Source organism: Mixophyes fleayi, chromosome 2, assembly GCF_038048845.1.
Source record: "Mixophyes fleayi isolate aMixFle1 chromosome 2, aMixFle1.hap1, whole genome shotgun sequence".
Lineage (NCBI taxonomy): Eukaryota > Metazoa > Chordata > Amphibia > Anura > Limnodynastidae > Mixophyes > Mixophyes fleayi.
Genome location: NC_134403.1, coordinates 375428451 through 375455096, shown reverse-complemented (window position 1 = coordinate 375455096; position 26646 = coordinate 375428451). Strand labels below are relative to the sequence as shown.

The window sequence follows — 26646 nt, the reverse complement described above, 5'->3', positions numbered from 1 at the left end:
AAAAGCTGATATATATTGGCAAAGCATGCTGGGACTTGTAGTTTCATAACACCTGGAGTGTCACAGGTTAGCCAACACTGCCCTAGTCTCTCTCTCTCTCTCTCTCTGTGTCTGTGTGTGTGTTAGGGAATGTAGACTGTAAGCTCAATGGGGCAGGGACTGATGTGAATGAGTTCTCTGTACAGCGCTGCGGAATCAGTGGTGCTATATAAATTAATGGTGATGATGATGATGATGAAGGTGTTTAATATTCAGCTACAGCAAGGTAAGTCCTGTATTGGTTGCAGATATAACAAGGAGCAAATGTACATTCAGCTGCAACCAAGTATATCTTGTACTGGTTGCAGAGATGTCCAAGAGCAATTATGGTTCTTATGGCTCCAATACTGTGAATGATGTTAGAAAAGCAATGACAAAGTCTATCTGATTCCAAACGTGTCCAGTTTATGTGTTTGGAGAACCATTAAAGTACATTAGAAAACTCACAATTGTGTAGAGTCGTAGTTCCGTCAGCTAGGGGTGTCCTTCTCATGCAAATCGGGAATCCAATTACTCGCCCTGATCCGGGTAGATGTTTTCGTCGGTCCCGCTATGAGGTGTATTAGAGGAGTGGCGCATACGCGCTACGATCACCCAGACGCTGAGTGCGACTCTTCCGGTATTCTGAAAAAGTACTTGTAATGCAGAGGATATGACCCGCAGTTGTTGTAATTGAGCAGAATATTGAATGGTATTGTGAGAGTGAATGAATATTGGGAAATAAAAAATAATATAAAAAAATAATTAATAATAAAAAAAAATTTAATCTATAAATAAGAATGGAAATGAAATATAGGTCAATCCAACCCATTTTGCCAGTGGTATGTAACTGGGCTTCCTCAGGGATTTCAGATTTAAATAGCAGTTACAATTATGAAAAGCCGGCACCTAGATTTGGGGTCACATGACCCCAGTCATGAAAATCCAGAAAAGCCGCTCACCTGATGTTTACAGTGAGTTCCATCGTGAACGGAATCCCTGGACCTGACAGGAGAGGTCAGTGGACATGACTGCACCTTCTTATGGTCTGCACCAGCCTGAAATAGGACGAGCTACAGATTTTTGTCACACTTGGGATCTGATGTTTTGTAATTACTGCCCTGTAGTCATGCAACTAAGCTCTGGTGCTATTTTATTAATAAGTTATCCATAAATGACCATGGATGCTCACACAATGTATGAGGTAGTGGTTGGGGTAAAGATAACACCAAAAAGAGAACAGAAAAACGGTGTTATAAGTCAGTATTCACAAAGTATACAGAAAGTTATTATACAGATTTAAAAAAAATAAAAATCTCTGAATCGTAGAAATAATCACTTTAACGGGCAACAATAGCATAAAAATTCAAGATAAACATACATAAAACAGTATATTCCAGAGTGCTGCAATCTAGCGCTGACAGCAAAGTACAGATGTGTCAAACGCTGATAAAAGGTTGTAGCTAGTAAAGTAAATCCTTTGGGGAACAACCGTCCTGACTGACGGTTACATCTTAATACATACATATGTAATAAAACAGAGTATTAATGAGATATAATGCGGGAAAATGGGATAAGGCTCAAATTAGCAACAAATACTTGCAAAACGTCCGGCAGCTGTCCCTAAGCCTCAATCCAATTTGAAGCAACTTGTGTGAGTCCCCAGGAGCACTAATACAGTCCCATGCGAAGCATAAACACAGCCTAACGCGTTTCATTATGAGTGGCACAACTTCATCAGAGGGATAAGACTGATAAGGGTGACGATGGAGATAGGATCATGAAGATAAGAGATAAGATGATAATAATGAAAGTAACGATGGATGTGCAGTGTAAACTCACTCACATCAGTCCCTGCCCCATTTGAGCTTACAATCTATCTCTCCTAACATACACACACAGACCGAGAGAGACTAAGATCAATTTAATAGCAGCCAATTAACCTACTAGTATATGTTTGGAGTGGAATCATGTTTCATCTATTATTCTGGCATAAAAAAACATTTTTATAAAATATATAATTTGTCTCATTATTATTACTTATTGCTGCTCACTACTTTTGCACAGATATAATAATGTTATCGCTGCAGCAGCTGAACAATATTCTGCTGTCACGACGAAAGCTTTACCAAGTGGTAACTGTTACTTATCGCTCTCCAGCCCTCCTCTGTATGTGTGGTGGCCCCACGTATATGTCATACTGGGGAGATACTGTAGGTCAGGTGCAGGATCACTTTGAAGATGATTAAGCTGAATACTAGCAGAGTGACCAACAGGACTCGTACAGGAAGGATCTGAAGGTACAACATATCTGTATGGAAGACACAAGAAACTGCCCGTCACTCATCTATTACACAACCCACATATTCAGCATTAAAGGTACTGACAGTGGATGGAGTTATAATATCCTGCAGAGTCTGAGGAACAGGTCCATCATCATCATCATCATCATCATTTATTTATATAGCGCCACTAATTCTGCAGCGCTGAACAGAGAACTCACTCACATCATCCCTGCCCCATTGGAGCTTACAGTCTAAATTCCCTACTATAGACACACACAGACAGACAGAGAGAGAGAGACTAGGGTCAATTTTGATTGCAGCCAATTAACCTACCAGTATGTTTTTGGAGTGTGGGAGGAAACCGGAGCACCCAGAGGAAATCCACACAAACACAGGGAGAACATACAAACTCCTCACAGATAAGGCCATGGTCGGGAATCGAACTCATGACCCCAGTGCTGTGAGGCAGAAGTGCTAACCACTAGGCCACTGTGCTGCCTAGTGTGGGTGCCTAGATGTGCTGTCCATGTCCTTCTAAGCACAACCAATACACAAAACAATGAGAAAACTGTACATTAATTTATCCCCAGGAAGTGCAGGTCCCATAATGGTAAATTGCACGGCCGGGGCAGTCTGGGTGACAGTTTGCAGTATGATAAACACAGGCTGTGGGGTATATGTACAAAATGAGAACCCTTGACCCTGGGTCATACTTGTCTTCTCTCATGGAATGTCCGGGAGACTCTTGAATAGTGAGGATTCTCCCAGAAGATCAGTCCTCCCTCCCATGAGTCATTGCACAGCAGTGGGTATGGTCATGATGGTAATAGCCTCACTACGCTCTGCAACCCCCAAACCTGCCACCTCCAGGAATCACCACCCCCTTTAGCAATTGGTGCTTTCTCTGACGGATAAAAGACACATCATACTGGACAGGTTGAATGAGGTATAAGCAATCCAGTTATATTGTGTATTATCCAGCACCGTTATACACTGCTTTATGTAGATATTAATGCTCATAGTCACTTTACTTGCTGTGTAATAAGGGGAGGCTGTATCCTTGTACTTCAGGATTTTTATGATAACTTTTTAATAAGTGTAGCCTTATAGTCAAATTATTCCTCTTGTAATTAGTGTGTTTTATTACTGAATTTACCTGATATGTTTTGTAATCAGTCTGTATATTTGTGTGTGATTATTCACAGTTATATACATGTTTGTGAACAGGAAAGACCTCTGTTCATCTCTTTCCTTTTATAGTCATTTTGGTGACATTGTTTATGAGTTGAGTAGCACCATGCTGTATAATATGGATGTCTAACATCTTACCTGAAGCACAGGTTTCGGCCCCTGGTCTCTTGTTTTGGGGGCTCAGTGAGAAAGAGATAGGGTGGCTCAGTGAGCTGTGCTCTATGTTGCATGTTACTCCATCATCCATGATTGCAGAGTCCAGCTCATCCCTTGTAATCTCTATGGTGCAAGTCTTGGTATAGGTCCCATCCATGTTCTTATTGATGATGTCCTCTGACATCAGCGTCTTCATGGATACACTGTAGGAGATGTTTATCATCGGTGGATAAAAGCCACTGACCTTACAGGTAAGTAGCTGCCGTCCCAGCTCCATCACTCCCAGCCTTATGCTCACAACTGGTTCCGCTGGAAACCGATAGCAGAGAGTAAATATATCTTATAAAGAGTTATTAGGCGACGTGTGAACAAACAGAGCAGAATCGGTGACAGATGTATGGTGAAGTCTGTATTTTAAAATACAGAAGCCTAGTGTGAGTTTTTTCTTTATGGCATAGGGGTTACTTAACAGACTGCGATAGCCCAATAATTCAGATAAAAAAGTTGTTTTCTCCTTAGAAACGCAGGACTTCACTTAATTTATGAAGGGGATAACACAGGAGATTTCTCTTACATTGTTCTTAAATTGAAGCCAGGTGGGTTATGGGTGGGGATCAGGTGGGGTCCAGTTCCAGTAGACAAGGGAGGGAGCTGTAGCTGCATTCATTCTCCCCCTCCTTTCTCTACAGGAAGTCCTGATCAGCTGGAAGCTAGTTCTGGCTGATAAAGGTTGTAAGGGGTTAATACTGGGAGTGTCACTTAATCATCTTGGCCTTGCTCATTAATTAACCTGAGTATGTCCCTATTGTCTCAGGTTGTACTCAGCCAGACACCTTGGTGTCAGCCCAGCAGGAGACCAAGGGATGTATTAGGGTGAGAAGGGACAGCCCTTATTAACAGACAGCCACTCTCAGAGGATCCCACTATCTAAGGCCTGACCCAGCCCCTGGAGCCTGGGAAATCTACAGGGTATAGAGGACAGAGTGTGAACCAGGGGAGGCTGTTGGTCTTTTTGCTTTGAGTCTGGTAAGATCTCTAGTGTTGAAGTCTGGGCTCCCCTGGACTGAGCATCCTGCTGGGACATCTGCAGCTAAGAAGAACTTATTGGGTCTTGTTACTCGGTGGGCCAGAGAGACCAAGGGCTCCCTGGTAGTGGAGAGATTGTCAGACCAAGCAGCCAGGATTCAGCAAGTCAGGACATATAGGTGACTGAAGCTCCTTAAACTAGTGGGGTAAGGGACAGATATTGTGGTAAACCTGGCTGGCATTTATTTATTGTTTATGTATTTAGAATTCTAGTGATTATTTTATACCTTTCTAACTGCATTTGCCTGAGTGACTATAGGAACCCTAGAAGTTACTGGGTAGGATTCCCTGGTATACTAAGGCACTCCTGGGTCGTCAACCAGTGTGAAGTGGGTATAATTGGGCCAAGTAGACCCAGTATCTAACATATACGTCTTATAAAAGGGCTTAATAACATACAATATACCGTGACATGTATAATAATTTTGTAGTCATGTAAATATCATATCGCAGCATTCACAACTCCTCGCTGCACTGGGTAAGAAGGATTACACTGCTCTGGCTGAGGAGGTAGGTACACACAGTGTTATATAGACACCTACCTGTCACAGATAGGTGTGTCCCATTACCTGGGTGTTTGATCTGATCAGAACCATTTAACATGGTGCCCGAGCACAGGTAGAGGCCACTGTCCATGGGGGTGACGGATGAGATGATAAGAGAACTGGATACTCGGTCAGGATGATTAATAACTTTAAATCGGGGGTTATTCTTCAGTACAACCTCCTTTGGAGAACCATGTAAGCTCCATGAATATGACGACGGCCCCTGGATTCCATCATCAGTTATTGTACACGTCATTGTAGCCATCTGACCCTTACTGAGGACAAGAGATGGAGGTATCTGTTGGCTCCTGACCTCAGCCTCACCTGCAAGAAACACAAACACTATATCAAGCGCTAAGAGTCACATAAACAGCATCAATGCCTGGACCTCAGTCCACTAATCCTGTATCCGTATACAAGAAACACAAACACTATATCAAGCGCTAAGAGTCACATAAACAGCATCAAAAATAATTAAATAGATTAACATATAATAAAGGGTCAATGTGTACACAAATAGAATGAACAATATAAAACTTGTCCAAAGATAGTAATAATTGATTAACTGAACAAATTTATGAACAAAATCCTAAAATCAGTTACATAAATTCATAACCCTCTTTTTAAAGGGTACAAATGAATCTTCAATTCTGCTGGGAATATAATTCTTTACAAACATCGTCCAGGATGTTTGGAGATTTAATTGACCTAATTCCTCTGATTAAACCATTTTATATGACGGAGAAACGCATCAGCACACGGACATTTGTTATTAGAGATCTGATATCTGGGACTATCTGACACTGGAGCGAAAATGTTAATAACCCCGGGATTTGGATTATACAGTCGTGTTGTTCTTTAGAACAACACAGCTGCAGATTATTACCGATGCCACAATAATTCCTGCAGATTATTACCGATGCCACGGTAATCCCTGCAGATTATTACCGATGCCACGGTAATCCCTGCAGATTATTACCGATGCCACGGTAATCCCTGCAGATTATTACCGATGCCACAGTAATTCCTGCAGATTATTACCGATGCCACAGTAATTCCTGCAGATTATTACAGATGCCACAGTAATTCCTGCAGATTATTACAGATGCCACAGTAATTCCTGCAGATTATTACCGATGCCACAGTGATTCCTGCAGATTATTACCGATGCCATTGTAATTCCTGCAGATTATTACCGATGCCACAGTAATTCCTGCAGATTATTGCCGCGGTTAATTGAATCTGCCCCAGAGAGTCCTTTTACTATTCTGCTGAGAGAGAGGAATATAATAATAATAATAATAATAATAATAATAATAATAATACATAATAGACAGAGGTAGAGTAGGGAAGGAGAGGGAGGAAAGAACATCAAGAACAAGGGACTAGATGGGGAACTTTCATGGTGTATTAGACTAAACAACTATAGTTAGTACAATAGAAATCACATAGGACTTAATAATATAACCTATTTGGGAAGTAAAACAATATAAATTAATCTAAAATAAACACATATGACACTTACCATTTATACATATAATAAAACTATATATGAAATTATATCCAATTAAATATATTAATTTAGGAACAGCACACCCCAGCCTGGTACAATGAGCTGTCAGCAACACATTGCCTGGGTCACCTGGGCAGCGAGTTATACTGACTGTTTTTTCATGTAATCCACAAATATCAACTTTAAATGTCAGTGTATAAATAAGCTATCAAGTATTTGTGTGTTTCATGAAAAAACAGTCAGTATTTAATTTATGTACAAAATATAAAACTAATTTTCACCCCTTGCATTGTAACATGGTTTTGCCCAGGAGATTTTTTTTTTTTAAATCCAGTATTTTTATTGAAATTTTTTAAGATATAAACATACTAAACAACAAAAAGAAAAGAAAAACAATCGCATACATATCAGAATTAAATGACGGAATTTACAAGATTACATTAAAGCATAATAATAATAAATGTGCTATATTCATTCAGGATCATACATGGTAAATGCTTATACATAAGTATGTTACACATGCAGGGTTTATTACATGGACTCAGATACTTATTATAAGAACTGCGGTAGCCATACATTTAAGTAGATAGAGCATCTGTACTAGATGACATAGGATAGAATGGAGACTTTAACCATCTGTACCATATATTCTTAAATTCCTTCAGAGCCTGTCTGCTAGTATAAACAAATCTCTCGTGCCTTATGGTGGTATTGACCAGTGCCTTCCAATTTTTAACCGTGGGACTCGTCGGGGCCAACCACAGCCTCGCTATACAGACCTTAGCCAACATCAATAACTGTGAAATGTACATTTTTGTCAGTTTATTAACTTTCCCCTTCAATCGGAGCCCAAAGAGACAAGTGGCCGGTGAACTAAGAGACACTTCAATTCCAGTAACCTGAATACATCTCCTGATCCTTCGCCAGAAGATTTGTATACATGAACACTCCCATAGAAGGTGCCAAAAGTTAGCATTGATCGAATTGCATTTCGGACAGTTAGGGGTAGCATCCGGGCGAAATTTTACCAATCTAATAGGGGTAAAGTAGGCCCTGTGTAAGATAAACACCTGTATTTGTTGAAATTTTAATGATGAAGTATAACCTTTAGTACTGTCTGTAACCATTTCCCACTCCTTGTCTGATAAAGGGCCAATATCTATTTCCCACTGATTCCTCAAACCATCCAAATCATCTGCAGTGGATTCATACAGAAGACATGAATACATTCGTGAGATCAGACCTCTATAACCCAAGGCCTGTAATTGTTTCCTCAGTGGATCCACCCCAAACACCAAAGTCTCCCCTTTAAATTGTGTGTTTAGGGCGTGTCGTAACTGAAGGTAAGAATAAAACATTGTTCTGGGTACAGAGAATTCCCCAACCAACTGTTCGAAGGATTTAAGTACATTTGTATCATAAAGCTGACCTACCGACACCACACCCAACCGAGACCACTCCCTGGCCCTCTTCACTGTATTCAACTTCTTAAATTTCTTAGCCCCCCAGATAGGAGTACTTTGCCCAGGAGATTTAAGTAAGAAATTTCTTGCCTAAGTTCCTCAATGAATCAGGCCCGTAGAGTCCAAGTTGCACAGTCAACTGCGAGCTGGTCTTTCAATTACCATTCTATCTGGCAGTCTGTGTCTTTGGTAATATTTGTCCTTTCCAATCCCTAGAATCCACTCAGACCATCATCCATGCTCTTGTCATCTCCAGCCTTGATTATTACAATTTTCTCCTCACTGTCTTACCTGACAAATGTCTGCCCCCCCTGAAATCTGTACTGAATGCGGCATCGGGATTAATCTTCCTCTCCCAACGTTCCTCTTCCGCTATACCTCTCCATTGGCTCCATATTCCCTCCCCAATGCTAATTGCTTTCCCACTCTTATAATGACCTCTAACACCCCCCCATCCTAAATCTCCAACCTTGTCCAGAAATACTCCCCTACTCGCCTATTACATTCTGTCAATGAACCACCGCCACTCCTCACCAATCACCACCCTACACTCACGGCTTCTGGACTTTGTCTGCGCTGCTCTGCACATTTGGAACTCCCTGCCCCGAACAATCAGACTCGCCCCAACCTCAAATCTTTCAAATGCTCCCTCAAAACTCACCTTTTCACCCTTACTTACCTGGCCCCATCCTAAGACAATTCCCTGCTCGTACTCCATCGGCCCAATTCACTCCACCTCTTTTGTCTCCATTTACTACCCTAATCCCCTTAATGTTAACTCTCTTCCTCGTATCTCCTCATCCGCTTGTAGTGTTTCCTTTATGCTAGTTGTGTCTTCTGATGTAGTTGCTTTCTCTATAGTCACTTGTATTAATTATACTGATTCTACTATTTCTCTTGTCCTTTACTTTTCTGTATTTATTCTGTTTTTTGGTTTTTGAATGTAATGATGAATATTAAGCTCCGTTGCCCCAGACACTACTACAATCTCTGTGGTGCAGCTTGGTATCTTAATCCTGCATGACTGTGACCCTCTTTATTAGCAGCCAGTATAGTGCAATTAGGTGTCCAAGTGACACATATTATCTAAGAAGCAGTAATCTGGGTTATGAGTGTTTCTTGTACAAGGACTTATTGTACTAACAGTCAGCAATAAAAGAGTTAGCAATAACAATATACTGTTTATATGATACACACCATCCAATACCATCTAATAATGGTGTTTGATATATCAGGACACACACCTCCGACTATGCCAGAAACATTGAATACACTAACTCATACTGCCATCTAGAGGTCATTCACAGGTTTTGAAATCTGCTATTTAAATAGTGTTATATTGTTTCCACATATATAATAACTTAAGATTTCCGGAAGACAATTTTGAACTCTATGAGAGATACCATCACCATTTGGGGACGTGTATGGATGGTCTCTTTCTGTCCAAATGAGATAATCTGCCACTGAGGCACTATTGGATAATTAGGTACTTATCACAGTTTATTCAGATTTTTAGGACACCTTATACTTTAGTCAGCCCTACAACCGGTGTGTTTTATTTTAAATTCTCTCTATCTCAACACTTTAAATTTTAATATTTCGCCCATGTATCATTCTGGTTGAACACTCACTTTTGTTTTTAATATAACCAATAAAGTTTCATGTATTAATGTATCAATGTAATATGACGTATTTACCTGGAGGGCTTAATTGGTTACAACTTCTTTCCCTTTTTGAATAACTACGAACCTTGACGCTAGCACCCCTCCCAACACATATAATATAATTAGTTTATTAGTGAGGTAGGTAATTCCTTGTTGCAGAGCTCTTTCCCTTTCCCCAATACCCCTTCTTTTCCTGTCCATATGTGTAGCTTGGTATGTCAGGATTAGTATATAGAAGTAGCGAGTCCTAGTTTCTGGCGCGTTTCATCTCCTTATTTAAGCCATTATTAAAGAGTGCCACAGTAGCTATTTCCAGGTCCTTTGTAGAAGGAGGCAAACAATACAATTGTTACTATGTAAATCTGTCACCAATCGGTAACCACCAGCATTGTTTTACAGGCTTATCCTCCACGCGTAATACCATAGCTAAATAAACAGACACATCATTATTACATTTTCCACATATATATCATAGACAACCAATCATACATGTTTAAAATAATGCCAGTGCCTTTTATAATACATATATCAACATTGAATCAGCATGATAGTTTTGCAAACAACTGTCCAATGACCTTAAAGTGGACTTATATTCAGTTAATACATTTATTAGGCAGTACTATAATGTTACTATAACTTTATCATAAATTGTATTTAAAATACATAAGTAAGGAGAATACCTAAATAATTGTATTATATAAAAAGGATGGAAGCGATATATATATATATATATATATATATATATATATATATATATATATATATATATACTATATACATCACCTTATCTTCATTTGTATTTTTTCCAACTTCGTGTCTCCCTCATCCTGCATTATATTGTAGCTTAGTTATACACAGTCTATACTAAAATTATAGGGCCAGAAACATAAAATATATAACTGTTGAGATTTCAGATTCCCATATCCTATTCCCTGTTATAGATTTGAGGACACAATGAAGCAGCTCCTTTTACACTGTGTCCTGAACCTATCAACACCACAATCTGTACTGACCACACATTATACTCCAGTAATAACCAAACTATTTAGATCTCCAGTGTGCCCCATAGAAAAGTGACTAGAGACACTATGCAATTTATATTTAACTTATGTTCTCTGAATCAAGTTATAAGTGTCCTTGTTGTCATCCCTACATAGTGCAGACCACAAATGTTGTATTACAATTGATGAACTCTTTTACTTTAAGTCTCATGTCTGTCACAACTTCAAAAATCTTATTGGAAATATAATCACAGGTCAACATCTTGTCTTATTGCACTTGCACATCTTCATCATCATCATCATCATCACCACCATTTATTTATATAGCACCACTAATTCCGCAGCGCTGTACAGAGAACTCGCTCACATCAGTCTCTGCCCCTTTGGGGCTTACAGTCTAAATTCCCTAACACACACGCAGACAGACAGACTAGGGTCAATTTGTTAGCAGCCAATTAACCTACCAGTATGTTTTTTTTAAAGGAAGCCAGGTAGTTTAGTTTTGTTTATATATAGTTTTTTTCCCCAGAAAGCTAGGTGTTAAAGTATTTTTTTAAACTGATCATTTTTGTTTTTGAAATAACTAATTTATTTTACATTATACATTATTAAGAGTTGGATCTTGTTTCAAAATGTTATAATTTATATTAAGTTTATTTCTACTCTGCAGAAATTTATTATTGAATTTTGATATATATGGTATATACTTATCAGTAAATTTGTCATATTGTGGTTTCTTTTTAGTTCCAGCAATAATTCTCTGTCAATTTACATTATTTGTGCAAATGCTTCATTATGTAACGCCCCGGATATCCTCTTTTTTCAAACTCTCTTAGGAAAATTTTAACTCGGCTTTCAAAATTTGCATTCTGAGTGTGATTTCATCTTATTCTATTAAGTTGGCTCTTGGGAATATCTTATGTTTTATCTGCTATCTCAGGTACAGTCAGAGAGAGAAAGATCAAGGAAATTCTCCCCATTGTGGCTAAAAGAGTGAGTAAACTTAAAATTAAATATAACAGCCATAGAACACTAGGTTCAGCTGGTACGGTCCATACCAAATGAAATTATGCTCAAACTGGCACACGTATAAATTAAAATGCTGGGGGCAAACCTAGTGCCCATGACCATTCCCACAACTGTATGTAGTATCATGGATCAAATGGAAAATAATGATGTGTCAAATGAATAGTGACTGCACCAAGTATAAATTCATGTTTCTCTCTAAGATCCTCCCATATCCTAGGAGACATTTTTAACTACTTCTACCCCAGAATCATGTGGATTATGAGTATACAAATCTTGAACAACTCGGGATAAAAACCCATTCAACTCTTTTCATTGTAAACCTTGGATAATATTTACAATACACATTGAATCATAGATGTAAGATTGCAGAGAGGCAACATGACTCTGTAACTAAAAATCTACAATTTTCGAGAGATTACCTGTCCAGTGCTTTTGCTCAACTTCACCACCCATTTCACATCTAAAATTGACTCCATCTATCAGGATATCACCCCCACCCATCTGGCTCCTTTGGCCTACCATTTCCCCTCATGTCTCCCCTTTGTTGCCCACTCTCTAGCTTGCCAACCCTGCCCTCCTTCTTACCCATCTCTGGGGATGATGTTAGGTCCATTCTCATTTCCTCCACCCCTCTGTCTGCCACATTAACCCTACCCCTTCCCTCATTCTCTATTCCCTCTCCCCTTACACCTGTTCCCATCTTGCCCATCTTTTCAACTAGTCCCTTGATTCAGGCACCTTCTCATCATTGTTCAAGAACAAACTAGTCTCTCCTATACTCAAAAAACAATCCCTTGACCCTTTTTCTCTCTCCAATTACTGCCCCATCTCTCTCCTTCCTTTTGCATCAAAACTCCTTGAGCAGATTGTCTACAACTGCCTTATCGCCTTCCTTTCCTCCCATTCCCTCCTCGTCCCCTGTACTTCACTGAAACTGCCTTCACCAAGGTCACTTGTTGCCAAATCTAAGGTTCGTTACTCTTTACTAATCCTCTTGGACCTCTGTGCTGCTTTTTACATCATGGACCACCCTCTCCTCCTGTTAATCCTACACTCCTTTGGCCTACGTGACACTGTCCTCGTCGGGCTTTCCTCATACTTTTCTGACAGCGCATCCTCAATCTCTAACCTTGATTTTTTCTCTCCCCAACTTCTGGTACCTATCTAATTTCCCTAGGGGTATGTTCTTGACCCACTTTTTTTCTCCACCTCCACTTCCTCCCTTGGCGATCTAATCAAGTTTCTAGTGTCATCTATATGACGATGATATCCAAATCTACATCTCCTCTCCTGACCCCTTTCCTCTCTTTGCGCCCGTGCCCCCTGCTGCCTTTCTGCTATCTCTTCTTGGATGTCCTACTGCTTCCTTAAATTGAACATTTCTAAAACTGAAATTATCCTGTTCCAACCCCCCAAAAGTCCCCTCACCTCCCCTCAATTCTGTATCCATTGACAACATTGACCTTTTCTCTGTCGCCCAAGTTCCCTGCCTAGGAGTTATCCTACACTCTTCCCTCTCTTCACTTCCTAAATTCAATCCCTCTCCCAATCTTGCCACATTCACCATCAAAACATCTCCAGGATTAGAGCCTTTCTCACCCTGGAGGCAGCTAAGACCCTAATCCACTAGCTTGTCCTCTCTCGTCTGGTCTTTGGCAACCTCCTTCTTACTGGTCTCCCTTTAGTTCTTCAGTTGCTGGTCTCCCTTTCAGGTTCAGTGTATTCAGACAATGAATCCAAAGCATTTCAACCTGTCACCTCCACATTGTGAATCTATTGTGTTCAATACCTATAACCTCTAGGAGCGGAATATTATGGGAAGTGTTAAATCTGAAAGCAATGTAAAGTATTGGTAGTTACTGTTAGCGAAGTGTCTTTATTTTGAACACAGGTCACACAGGTAATGCAGTCACTGTTAAAAGAAGCATCACAAGTCCATAGGAACAACAGGTAATGCTGGTAAGATATATTGTAGAACTCAGAGTCAGACAGGCAGGGGTTAATGCAGAATAGTCTGGCACTAGTCTGATGGAGCGGAAAGCTCACGGTAGCAGGTAGTGAGCAACCAGAATGTATTTGGCAGAATCAGATCACGGTACAAAGGCACATTGGATCAAACAGGAACTAAAGACTTGGTAATGCTGGCATCCGGGTATAACAGAGGGAGTGCAGGTACAAGGAGACTGGATTACCTGGTTAAACCACTGGAGCTACTGGTGCCCAGGTATAGTAGATGTAGCGCAGGTACAAGGAGACACTGGATTTCAGGCACAAATAGGGAAGTGCAGATGCAGGTTACCAGGTTTAGCAGCGACAGTGGTTACATATACAGATGAGGTACAGGCACAAGGAGACTGAATGCCAGGTTAGTAAGAAGACATGAGGCACTAGATTTCAGGCACAAATGGGGAAGTGCAGATGCAGGTTACCAGGTTTAGCCAGGTGACAGGAGGCACCAGATGATCCACAGGAGAATCAGGCAAAGGTGGGTCAGGCAAGCCAGGGGTCATCAAGGGGGGCACCATCAATGCTGCCCATATATAGGTTAGCGTAGCTCGGGGAGAAGCGGGTCCCCATGGCTATTCTTTTTATTTGCTATAAGTTCTCTTTAATACTGTTCTACATTAGAGTTGGTAATTTTACCTCTCTTAATTTGAAAGAAATAACAGAGGATTTAGCTTCTTCAATTTTACTAATACTACTACTACATAATGGAAGTGTGCGCCATCTGGCAAGAGACTGTGAACTGATCACCTGCAATGAGGACAGAGCTTAACAGAAGTACAATACTACAACTAATGGACATCCTGGTGGGCAACAGTACAACAAAGGGGCATCATGGTGGGCATTAATACCACAGGCAACATGGTGGGCAATTCTCCAACTAATGGACATTCTGATGGACATTACTGCAGCTAAGGGGCATCCTGGTGACCATAACGACAAGTAAGGGACCTTCTGGTGGGCATTATGGCAAGTTAAGAACATCTAATTGATCATTACTGCTGTTAAGAGCTATAACTAATAGTGGGCATCTTACTGGTCCTTTATACTAGTGGGCATCTAAGGGGGCATTGTCAGTGGCTTGACCTTGCAGACCATTATGGCAGATAAGTTATATTTTCTGGCATTATCACTAATGTATTAGATCTTTCTGAGGTTTTGCTGGGAATTTCTCTGCCATAGGATTTATAGCAGATGTATTAGATTTTGCGTATGGTGTGTGAGTCTGTTCTTCTTGAACAGAGTTTTATATGTAACAGTGATACCGATGTACCATACATAGGGTTAATTCTTCATCAGACCTCAAAGCATCAAAGCGTGTGCTGAGACCATTAGCGGGAAGGATATACAGCGTTGTGCTCTATTTTATATGTAGTTGTGTTATTTATGGCTGCAGCTGCCCACACCAGGAAAACCACACGAGTTACATGTGAAATGGCCACACGCCTTGTGCACCGAGAGAGGTAGCTCATTAGGTGCTCATTAGTTCATAGTTTAGTCACCAACCTCAAAGATTATAATAATAATAATTATTATTATTATTATTAATATTATTATTATTATTTTTATTTAGCACCAGCAAACTCTGAAGCTGTTTATAATTGGGAACAATGCAGCAATAAGACAAGGCTGAGTATTAACAAAGACAATAAGGTAAGAGGCACTGCCCATGAGCTTACAATCTATAGATTGCAAAGATTTGAGGTTGTAGCAAATCAGCGTTCAGTGCTGGCCCAATAATAACAGCTGTTAGCTGTCACTCATTACCTAATGAATATTATACTATATATAATATTAAATAAAAATGTATACTATAATGAAAAAAAAATAAAAAAATAAAACAAATCAGCTCAGTTCTCACACAATAATATTTGGGTAAAATGATGTAGTAAAATGCGATGTAATATATAATAATATAATATATATAATATTTCAGGATTCGGTAGTTATGGATAAAACATGGTATGAGGAAGAATCTCATTGTAGTATTGATCAGAGGAGAGAATAACTGCCCCCCTCACACTTGTTTGGTTCCTTTAGGACTAAATCAGGATTGTCTTTGAGCTCTTCCTTTCATTAGTATTATGATTGACCCTATGAGAATGTTTAGGGAAGCAGATAGAGTTTAATCCTTGTGATATTAGTTGATAAAATACATACAGTATATATAAACAGACTTTTGTCTTAGATGGGGTAAAAGTGGGAGGTGAAGCTGCTTGAAGTTGTGTTTGATAAGATTAGTGATAGTAGCATTGATGGTGGTACCAGGGGTGGGGGGATTGGGTCGGTGAGACAAGAGGCGTACGGTGTTTTATCAACAAATTGGGTTGTTGGCATCTGAAGAATCGTTGAATTGAGTTTCCTGCGAATTTATTGAGATAAATAAAACAATCAAAATTATTTAACAATTTCTGGGGTGCAAATTTTAACCCCTTAATTTTAGCTGTGGTAAGTGGATAATTCATCAAAAAGGCAAGAAAATAAGGGTTCTAGGGTTGGGGGCACGTTATTTTAAACTGTCAGTTTTAAGACTCCAAATCACTTTTCAAGTAAATAAATTTTTTGTTATTAAAAATTTTGTTTCTCAAATTGGTAAAATGTGTTTCCAATATACAATATAGTGTTCCGTGATCACCAGTGAAGTATTAAAATAAAATGGTGATATATAGAAACAGAATTGTCTGTGTGCAATATAACATCAAAGAGGAGAAGATTCCTCTGAAAGATATTTGGTACTCTCTTTGTAAATCTTCTTGTTATACACCTGATTGTGAATCACTCCTAGAATATCATATATATATATATATATATATATATATATATATATATATATATATTTAGGAGATATTCTAGGTGTGATTCGCATTCAGATATATTATACCATAACAAGGAATTTTAATACCTGGATTTAATGATAAGTTTTATTTAAATGTATTTTTGTTTCGCATAAATATAAAGGGCTTGAGTGACTTATAAAATGAATTAATTTTACAGCATATAATTTCACCTTACATACATATAGATGTACAATAGAAATGTTTATTAAATATAAACTCATTTTGTAATACTTTATGGATCTCCAATTTTAGGGACAGACAAGTTTGTTTAGTTTTTGTTTCGTTTTGTTTGTTTCTAATAAGCAGCCGTTAGCCTGCAGTCCAGCTTGATTCAGTCATTGCTTAATTGTCCCTCTTCAACTATAAATGACTCCTCCTGAGAGAGAGACTAAACAAAGGTTCGGGTGCACACAATAGTGACCAATATAGTCCATGTTGATTCAACCACAACACAAAGTCCCCATAAATATTTTCAGTGAACTCTAATCCAGCGTCCGCCTCTGTTGTCAGTTACATACACTCACTCTGGCTGTTTCCCCAGATGTAATATATCTATGACGATAGGAAGGGAAGGTTGGTGCCCGTATGATAAACACGTGTAGAATAAATAATTATCTGGGAGCCACAGTAGATCTCCTCCACTTATTTTGATGTTTGTTATTATTTTCCATTACAATATCACATTGCTAAATATTCCCCTACATCTTGTGTTATTAAATCATTTTTAACAACAATACACTATTGTATACTAAGAGGAGGTTCTCAGACACACCATTATTTATTAGATTGTAAGCTTGTGAGCAGGGTTCTCTTACCTCTCTGTCTGTATGTATCACCCAGTATTGTTTTATTAATGTTTGTTTCCAATTGTAAAGCACTACGGAATTTGCTGGCGCTATATAAATAAATGATGATGATGATGATTATTTAGTGAGTGCTCATTAGTCGGTCTGGTGCAGACACAAGACATGTCACATTACATCACCATATGGATGCCACCCTTGTACTTTTAATGTAGATAGATCAACAAACAGCAACACATTTTACTTGTACTTCAAAGTCTGTTTCTCACTTTCCATCTCCTGGCTATGTTTCCTTGTGGTACACAATGCCACAGTTTGCTGTACTCATTAGAAGCCAAATCATTGGGGGTGTTTAAGTTATAACCCCCATATGACTGAAAAATGCGATGCATAGACATAATTAGTGGCAGTGAAAATATTGGTGGTGGGTGAAGCACTTACAGAGCTGGTGCCCATTGCTGTACCCAGATTTATTTCCCTCTCTTGCTTTCCATTCCCCATAAAAGTGTTTTGTGTAAACAACAATTTTTGGCACCATAATTCCTTGTTACAGCCCTGGATGAAATGATTACGCATATGGAGAAGGAAATCTAGTAACCTACCCGTGGCCACGTATAGGAGCAGCAGTAACACCAGCTTCATGACTCCGGATGTGTAAATGTGACTGAGGGCCGGAGACTACAGAGGATGAAGATTCATGTTCACAATCACCAATCATCACCGCCACAAAACCACAGGTGGAGGGGTCAGAACTGCTGTATGCAATACACAACAAGCTGTGACAGTCATTACACAACAAGCTGTGACAGTCATTACACAATAACAGAAGACTTTTATATCTTAAAGACCAAAGTTTGAATTAAAACACTAAAGGCATTCCAGTCCACTAATACATGGTAGTGTATATTGTTAGTTAATCAATTAAAATAAACTTGTATTTGCTAATTGGTTGTCCAAAGCCTATATTTGGAGAATAATGCAAGTGAAATATTAAAATTAATAGAAAGAGAAATGTGACGGGAATAATATAAAGAATTGTGAGATAAAACACTAAGAAAGTGAAATGATGTTCTAGGTGACACCTCAATACTGGTGTCACCTAGATATTATACCCCTAAGAAGACTATTATTTATTATTATTATTTAATAACTTAATCTCCAACGACATGTAGTGCCTCAAACCTAATAGTAAATATAGACACACACAGTATTGTACACCTTTAGTAGAGATAAAAATACACCCAAACCTCTGCATCTTTATTGTACTCCTAAATACATCATTTTATTATTAGTAATATTATCTTATCTATAAGGTGGCATAAGGGTTCTGCAGCACAATACATAGGTTGTTAGAACAAAGTAATTAATGAAAGTAAGTGGATGAGAGTGTTATTTGCATCCAGGGTGAGAAAGGGCCTGATCCTGGAGATATTATGATGGGGGCAGGATTGGGAGAGGGACTGAATGTGGGGGTGAAGGAGAGGTAGAAGTCGAGCATGACACCCAGCCAGTGGACTTGAAGTACAAGGGATAGAGTCTAGAAGGATGAGTCGAGAGAAATGACCCTTAGATTTGGCAGTTGGGAGGTCATTAGTGACCTTGGTGAGGGAAGTTTCCGTGGAGTGGAGGGTTCAAAGCCAGACTGAAGCAGGTCTGGGAGTGAGTAGGAGGCAGGATGGTGGTGAGATGATTGTAACAACATGCTCAAGAAGCTTGGAGGCGAAAGGGAAGGAGAGATGAAGCGGTAGTTAGAAACACAGAGACAGAGTTGAGGAAGGATTTTTTAAGTATGGGAGAGATCAGTCATGTTTAAATGAGGAAGGGGATTTACCAGTGGGGAGGGAGAGTTTGAGAAGTTGAGTGATGTGGAAGCGGGCAACAGGAGAGAGAAATTGGAGGAGGTGAGAGGGGATAGGGTGAAGGGCCCAACTGGAGGGAGGGAAAGAGAAGAAAAGAGAATGGACCTCATCCAGAGTGATGGGGGTAAGGAGAACAAGGAAGAGAAAGGGGTTGGGAATTGGGAAAAGAACCTGAAGGGAGTAGATGTCAAGGTGAATATATTCTATTTTGGAAGAAAAGTAGGTAGCAGAGTCAATTTAAAGTGAGGGATGACATGAGTTGGAGGGGGGAACAGAGGAGGAAGATGGTGAAAATGCGACAGGGGTTGGAGGATTGGGAGAAAATTAAATCTTTGTATTAGGGTTCTTTAGAAGGTGAGAGAGCACAGAATCATAGGAGGAGAGAATGAATTTGAAGTGAAGGAAGTCAGCGTGTGAGCACAATACATCTTCCTAGACAGTAGAATGGTTGTGGTTTGGAGCCTCATAGGCTGATAGTGACGGCCGGCACAGTGAAGTCCGGGATGTAAGGGTGAAGAAAGACAGCCATGTCAGGGCAGGAGATAGTGGTGATGGAGGAAAGAAGTGAGTCCAGAGAGGAGGAGAAGATGGTAGGGTCGAGGGCACCATGGTTGCACTTAGTGAGGGTGGCCTTAGGAGAGGTGGGAGTTTTGGGTGGTGGGGAAATTCTAAAGGAGAGACGATAGGGGTCATTATTAGGATAACAAAATAGAAATATGATTAAAAATTTTCTGACATACGCTGAGAACCTACTACTAGCAGAGCCGGGACGCAAATACATTGAAAGTGGCCTGTCTACAAATAGCCAATCAGAGCGTCTTACCTCTGAATACCTGGAGTGTGCGTAAAGCTCTCTGAATGCGTATAGACTAATCATGGTCTATGAATAAAGTTCATTGTATTATTTAATTTTTTCTGTATTAAAATGTTTATATTCCAAAGTATATTATTGTCACAGTAATGAGGGACAGTTAACAGGTGTCCTTCTTGGGACAGAACTGAACTCTGATTTGCTGCAACCTGAAGAGTTTACAAAGTCTATATTTTAAGCTTGTGAGCAGCACTCTCTGACCTCTTTGTTAGTGCTGAGTTTTTGCTCACAGTTATAAGGATCTGCAGGGTATCCTGGTGCTATATAAATAATGTTATAATGGTCATAATAATCTTTCAGTTAATGTTTTGATGACTAAACTATGAACTAATGAGCACAGAAACCCAGCAGCGCTACCTCTGCACTGCAGCCAGATACGTGCGCAGGCGAGTGACCGTTGGACATGTAACCGGTGTTGTCTCCTGGTGTGGGCATCGCTGCTGATAACACTGCTAAATATAAAAAGGCAAAAGATGAAAACAGAACAAAACACTTTTTTTTAATCTTTTTATTTTTACACTTTGTACAAAGAAAACCAAAAACATTGCAGAACATATTCAGCAAACAAGAAAAAGAAAAACATATTTACAGAAATATAAATTCCCCAATATAACTTGTAAAATGATTGAAACGTAACAAATTGTTTGTTTTTTTAATGATATTGTATTGGAAATAAGAAAAGCAAAGGTTTGGGCCAAGGTTTTTGGAAGAGAAGGAGAGGAAGAAGTGTTGGTGGGGGAGAGGGGAGGAAGGGTGGGGTGGGGAGCAGCCATTATTTCTCATTTATTTATTACCCGGGACTGGGGAGCCATGTAAACTATATGATGGGGTCCATGTCTCGTGAAATTTAGGGAGTGAGTCGTTATGGAGTGCCGTAATATACTCAATGGATGAGATGTGCCATAACCTGTTTAGTAGGAGGAAGTGATTTTTTCCAGGCTCGGGCTATTAATAATTTGCAGGCTTGACTAATTTGAAGTGCCAAACAATCCGTTAACTTGCTTATGGAGGGAACAGGTTTGTTGAGCAAAAATATTGCGGGGTCCCTGGGAAAGTGAACATCTGTGAGTTGATGGAGAAGGGTCAATGCAATGTCCCAAAGTGGTTGAATAATGAAACATTCCCACCAGATGTGGAGGTCAGTACCTTGTCCCCCGCAGCCTTGCTAACACCTGTCTGATGTAGTTGGGAAAATGTGGTGGATCTTGATTGGGACCATGTACCATCTCGAGTCTTAGGAACCCCTTAGCCAGTACAGCAAAACCCGGAGTCTGCTCCGAACGTCTGGTGTTCACTGTTGCCCCTAGTGGGACAGGCTAAGCTGCAGACAAACAGAGGGTCGTGAGATGTGCACTGGCTGGGAAGAACCCAGGAATAGAGTTAACGAGGAAGAAGTGTAGGAAGTGCAGAAGGGAGCCAGGAGGGACACCGAGTGGATGGTGTCAGGACTGATATATCACTTGTGGCCACTGGATTAAATAAAGTAACAGCTGATAGAGAAGTCCCCTGATACACAACAATCTCTGTACCAGTGCTTGTCCAGAGAGGAACGGAACTTGCAGTGATAGGTAAAGATGATGGCACTGAACGTAGGCAGTAGCCAAGGGTAACTACAACCCACAGTATCGGTGAGAGTCCGGGGATTTTAGGGAAATAGTTCTTAGGCGGTTGCCAGGGGTAACTGCAACCCATAGTACCGGTGAGAGTACGGAGATTTGAGAGAAACAGTTGCTAGGCAGTTGCCAGGGGTAACTACAATTATAGGCACACAGTGATATGTGTAAACAGTCAAAAGTACCTGTGGCAAGATTGAGTCCTGAGCCAGAGGAAGATTGTAGAAATCTGAGCACAGAGATGCTGCAGTGGCTGCGTCTCCGTATAAGGTAGGATTAGCAGAGGAGTTACAGATCACGCCGGAGCCATGCCTGGGAGCACGACTTTACCGGGGACCAGGAGATAACTGACTGGAACTGGTGAGTAGATAGTAGAATCGTCAGGAACAGAATCAGGTCTGGTACACGGGATATCAACACAGGAGAAGAGTCAAAGCAGAGCCGAGTCGATACACAGGAAAATCCAATGAAGAGTAGTCAGGAACGGAAACTGTCTGGTACACGGGGATACACTAAGCCGGCAGGAAACAACAGGAGCAGGTAACAGGGAAAACATAAGGGAGCAGAACACTAAGGTAAACGTATTACCGGCAATCCTGCAGAGGATTAGCCGGCTGTTTAAGGAGAGCAGACCCAATGGACTGCAGGTGATAATGAGGAGCCAGGTGAGTGAGGTAGGAGAAACAGGCCGGCCAGGTGAGGCATAATATAGAAATGACAGCATGAATTGAGGGCAGATTCTGACAGAGAACAGACTTAACTGACCCTATCTAATACCTATCTAATCTATCTGCCTATCTGATCTACCTAAACTAATCTACCTAATCTATCTAAGAACTAAACTAACGATCTATCTAAACACTCAGTGGCTATCTAACTTACCTAACTACCTACATACCTATCTATCTATCTATCTAGTTACTCTGACAGAGAGATAAATAGATACCTTAGCTACTCATTTTCAAATTGCCGACCATCCCTCGTCATCCAAAACTAGCCCTAGGTCTCTCTCCCATGCCTCCTCATGTCTGTCTAAGGGAGGTAGATCTAATTTGAGAAGGAAGCGATATAACATTGATATGTTTCCTCTGCACCCTGCTTCATAAATACAGTTGTGCTCAAAGGGCAATAATTTTCTGAGTTTTTTAGTATGTGTTTGTGAGTAAATAAAACTATGAATTTGTAGGTATGAGAAGTGTAAAGATGTTGGGAGACCCTGTCTTTCTGATAGCTACGCAAATGTGCGGGGGTCAAATTTGCCCATTATGTGAAGGAATCTATCTATTTTTCTGGACTTCCAAAGCTCAATTATGGATTCTCCATTGCCTGGAGGGAACTGGCGATGATTCCAAAGTGGAGTTAGTGGAGAGGGGTATGGGGCCATTTGAAGAGCTTATTCACAGAGTCCCATATCTGTTGAGTGAATCTGATCGTGGGGCATTCATATTCTGAGGCAGGACTGTGACTCCCAGACAACCATGGAAGGTAATGCAACGGGACCCCCGGGGTCATGGCGCTCTCGATATCCACCCATTTATTTTAAGTCTGGCCTAGTATGCCAAGAAATCATGTGGTGTAACTGGGTGGCATAGAAATAATTAGAAAGAAGAGGTAGACCAAGTCCTCCTTCGTCAGCTGGCTTGTTAGGGTGGCACGTTTGAGTCTGGGTCTCTTGCTTCCCATATAAATTTACTACATGCTGTCAGCCGCCAGAGCTGAGGGAGGAACCCGGACTGGTAGAGTCTGAAACAAATAATGCAGCCATGGTAGAATGTTCATCTTTACTGCATCTTTACTTCATCTTTAAATGCCAATAGGAATTGCCATTTTTTTAGATCTCGACCAATACGGTTAATCAAGGGTGAGTAGTTAAATCGATACAGATCTCAGTAATGCCTTGTTATCACCACACCAAAGTATCGTATTACCTGGGGGCGCCATTGAAATTTCAATGAGTCCTCCAGACAAACTCTGCGTTTGGTTGAAACAAAGAACGCCATGGCCTCCGATTTGATGTCATTGGGCCTGATTCATTAAGGAACTTAGGCAAGAAATTAAGTAAGTTTTCTTACTTAAGTTTTCTGGACAAAGCCATGTTACAATGCAGAGAGTGTAATTAGTTTATTATTCAGCACGTAAGTGAAATACTGACTTAAGTAAGGAAAATTACTCAGTTTCTTGCCTAAGTTCCTGAATGAATCAGGCCCGTTGATCTTATATCGGACAAAGAGATATCCAGGGGTTGGACGGAGTCAAAAGCACATCGTCCGCAAACAGTGTTATTTATATTGAATAGATCCTAGTTGGATACCCGAAATGTTGATGTTGTTCCTAATTGCTGCTGCTAACGGTTCAATACAGAGTGCAAACAGCAATGGTGATAGAGGGCAGCCCTGTGGGGTGAAGATAGAGAGGATTAGAGACCTGGCCGGTCCTGGAGGTGGGGTTAGTGTACAGCACTTTAATAGCTGTAAGAAACTTACTCGTAAAACCAAATGTTACAAGGGTTGAAAACATGAAGGGCCACGAGATTTCAAATGTTGGCTCCCCGTATTGTAGATGATGTCGTCTGGCAGCGGGTGACAAATTTGCTGTTCTGAGCGGTACGATTTTGGAGCTGTAAGGGCGGAGCTGATGTAACATCCGTTTTGCAAGCAGGGCCGTCAAGCCACGCCCCCAGATCAAAACACTTTTAATTCTCTTATGAACCCTAAACTACTTTAGCACATGCTTTGAGGCCTGATAAAGGATTAACCATAATGGAATATATGTAACACTGTTAAATATAAAATACACAGCTTAAAAAAATACTGAATTCATTTAAAATGTAAAAAAATATATTATTGCATTTAAAAAATTATTTATCCTCAGAATAAATCTTTTTTACATGCTTTTGTCCTGTTACGGCCATCATGAGATGATGATAACAGAATGGATATTGTGGTGATTAATTGAGCAAAGCAACAGAAAGCTCTATCACTGGCAAACATTTCTAAAACTACATCTCCTATTTACACATATACACTATACTATATTCCCTGTATTCAGAGTGTTAATGATGAACACTCTTTGAATTGCATTACAAAATATTAAGTACAAAACACAAAGTATCTGCAATAAAGCAAATGACTGAAGGTGAGAAAAGGAAACAGATGTTAAATCAGCTTCTTCCATTAATCAATCAACTGACAACGACTGAGATAACATGGAAGCAGAAATTTAATATGAAACAAAGACACGAACAGTAAAGTACAAGTGAGTAAAAATATAATTAGAACCTTACCTTGTAGGAGAAAGTGTTTAAGATCTTCCTGCTAGATTTATCCTGAGAGGTCACCTCTAACCATACACAACCACTAGAGGGCCACATAACACCACATTCTCTTTTATTCCATCTCTTAAATCCCATTTAATCACTTTGTATAAAGTGGGAACAAGACGATGATGATGTTACTTGTTACATAGTATTGTGGCATGTTCAACATGGGTGTAGCTGCGCCTCTTTAGACATCGTATGTTATGTATTATAACAGTGTTACTCTCACCTATCTGTTATTGCAGCTTCCACAGCCTGGTACTGGATTCTTGTCTGGATCCTGGAATGTTGGGAACAGTTTGGAAAATGTGCATGAAACATGGAAAACTGAGCAATAAGTGATCACAGTACATAACACAGATCATGCAGTATACAACACATACATTATAATATAACATTAGATTTATCATGTCACCTCCCAGCCACATCATGTTGTATATAATACATACATTATAATAAATTATTACATTTATCACGCCCCCCCAGACACTTTATGACACCCCCAGCACACTGCTGTGATTGTGCTGCTGACATCCTGGAGATTGAGGAGGGAAGCTCTCAGTTTGGTGAAATTAAGAGCTCCTTGGTTGTGGCGCAGTGTGTGATGTCATAGTGTGTGTGATGTCACAGTGTGTGATGTCATAGTGTGTGTGATGTCACAGTGTGTGATGTCACAGTGTGTGTGATGTCATAGTGTGTGTGATGTCATAGTGTGTGATGTCACAGTGTGTGATGTCATAGTGTGTGATGTCACAGTGTGTGATGTCATAGTGTGTGTGATGTCACAGTGTGTGATGTCATAGTGTGTGATGTCACAGTGGGTGTGTCACACACTGTCCGTGGGCTGGGAGCAGCAGTCAGCTTCTTCACACCCCTCCTCCCCCTTAACCTCCCACAGTCGCGCATCCACCCACTGGGCCAAAAAAAGTAATTAAAAACAAAAATACTTGGCTCCAGCGGAGGCCTGGGCCCCGGAACTTTGCACAAACGACCCCCCCCTCTCGGGGGGCAATGCATTTTGACCCTTCTGGGCATGTCATGAGGAAGACCCCAAGAGGGTCGAAACGCGTTGGTGCTGAATCTCCTTCCGAAAGTACTGACTGCCCTCTACCCCAGGAGCCTACAGCATAACCTAAGGAAATCCGGAGGAAACGTTCTTCTTTGAAAGCTCCGACAATCAACTATCTCTGGCAGATGAACATTACTTAGTATTGGAGGAGTCATATCTTTTATTATATATAAATATGTGTTTTATTTTATTTTCATTAATAAATGTGGTTGAAGGTAATACACTATAGAATATTCCTTCTTCTTCTTCTTACCATGTTATAGTTCTGTTTGAGCACCTTTATTGGGAAATCCGATGAACTGAAAGAGACATGGTGCCATCTA

The 26646-nt window shown here is 40.1% G+C and overlaps 1 protein-coding gene across 3 annotated transcripts; it reads right to left on the bottom strand.

The window, feature by feature from the left end:
- Window positions 1–315: 315 nt before the first annotated feature.
- On the bottom strand, window positions 316–26079 carry LOC142139677 (signal-regulatory protein beta-1-like). Of its 3 annotated transcripts, XM_075197495.1 has the most exons (5): window positions 25484–26079; window positions 18198–18350; window positions 5279–5605; window positions 3633–3959; window positions 316–2329 (listed from the first exon to the last, which is right to left on the bottom strand). In XM_075197495.1, exons 2-5 carry the CDS (start codon window positions 18235–18237, stop codon window positions 2214–2216), a joined length of 810 nt encoding a protein of 269 aa, XP_075053596.1. In that variant the 5' UTR covers window positions 18238–18350; window positions 25484–26079; the 3' UTR covers window positions 316–2213. The 3 variants fall into 3 exon arrangements, with proteins under 3 accessions (XP_075053596.1, XP_075053595.1, XP_075053597.1); XM_075197494.1 differs by lacking the exon at window positions 25484–26079 and having other exon boundaries at window positions 18198–19917; XM_075197496.1 differs by lacking the exon at window positions 25484–26079 and having other exon boundaries at window positions 5306–5605; window positions 18198–19917.
- Between the last annotated feature and the right edge of the window lie 567 nt (window positions 26080–26646).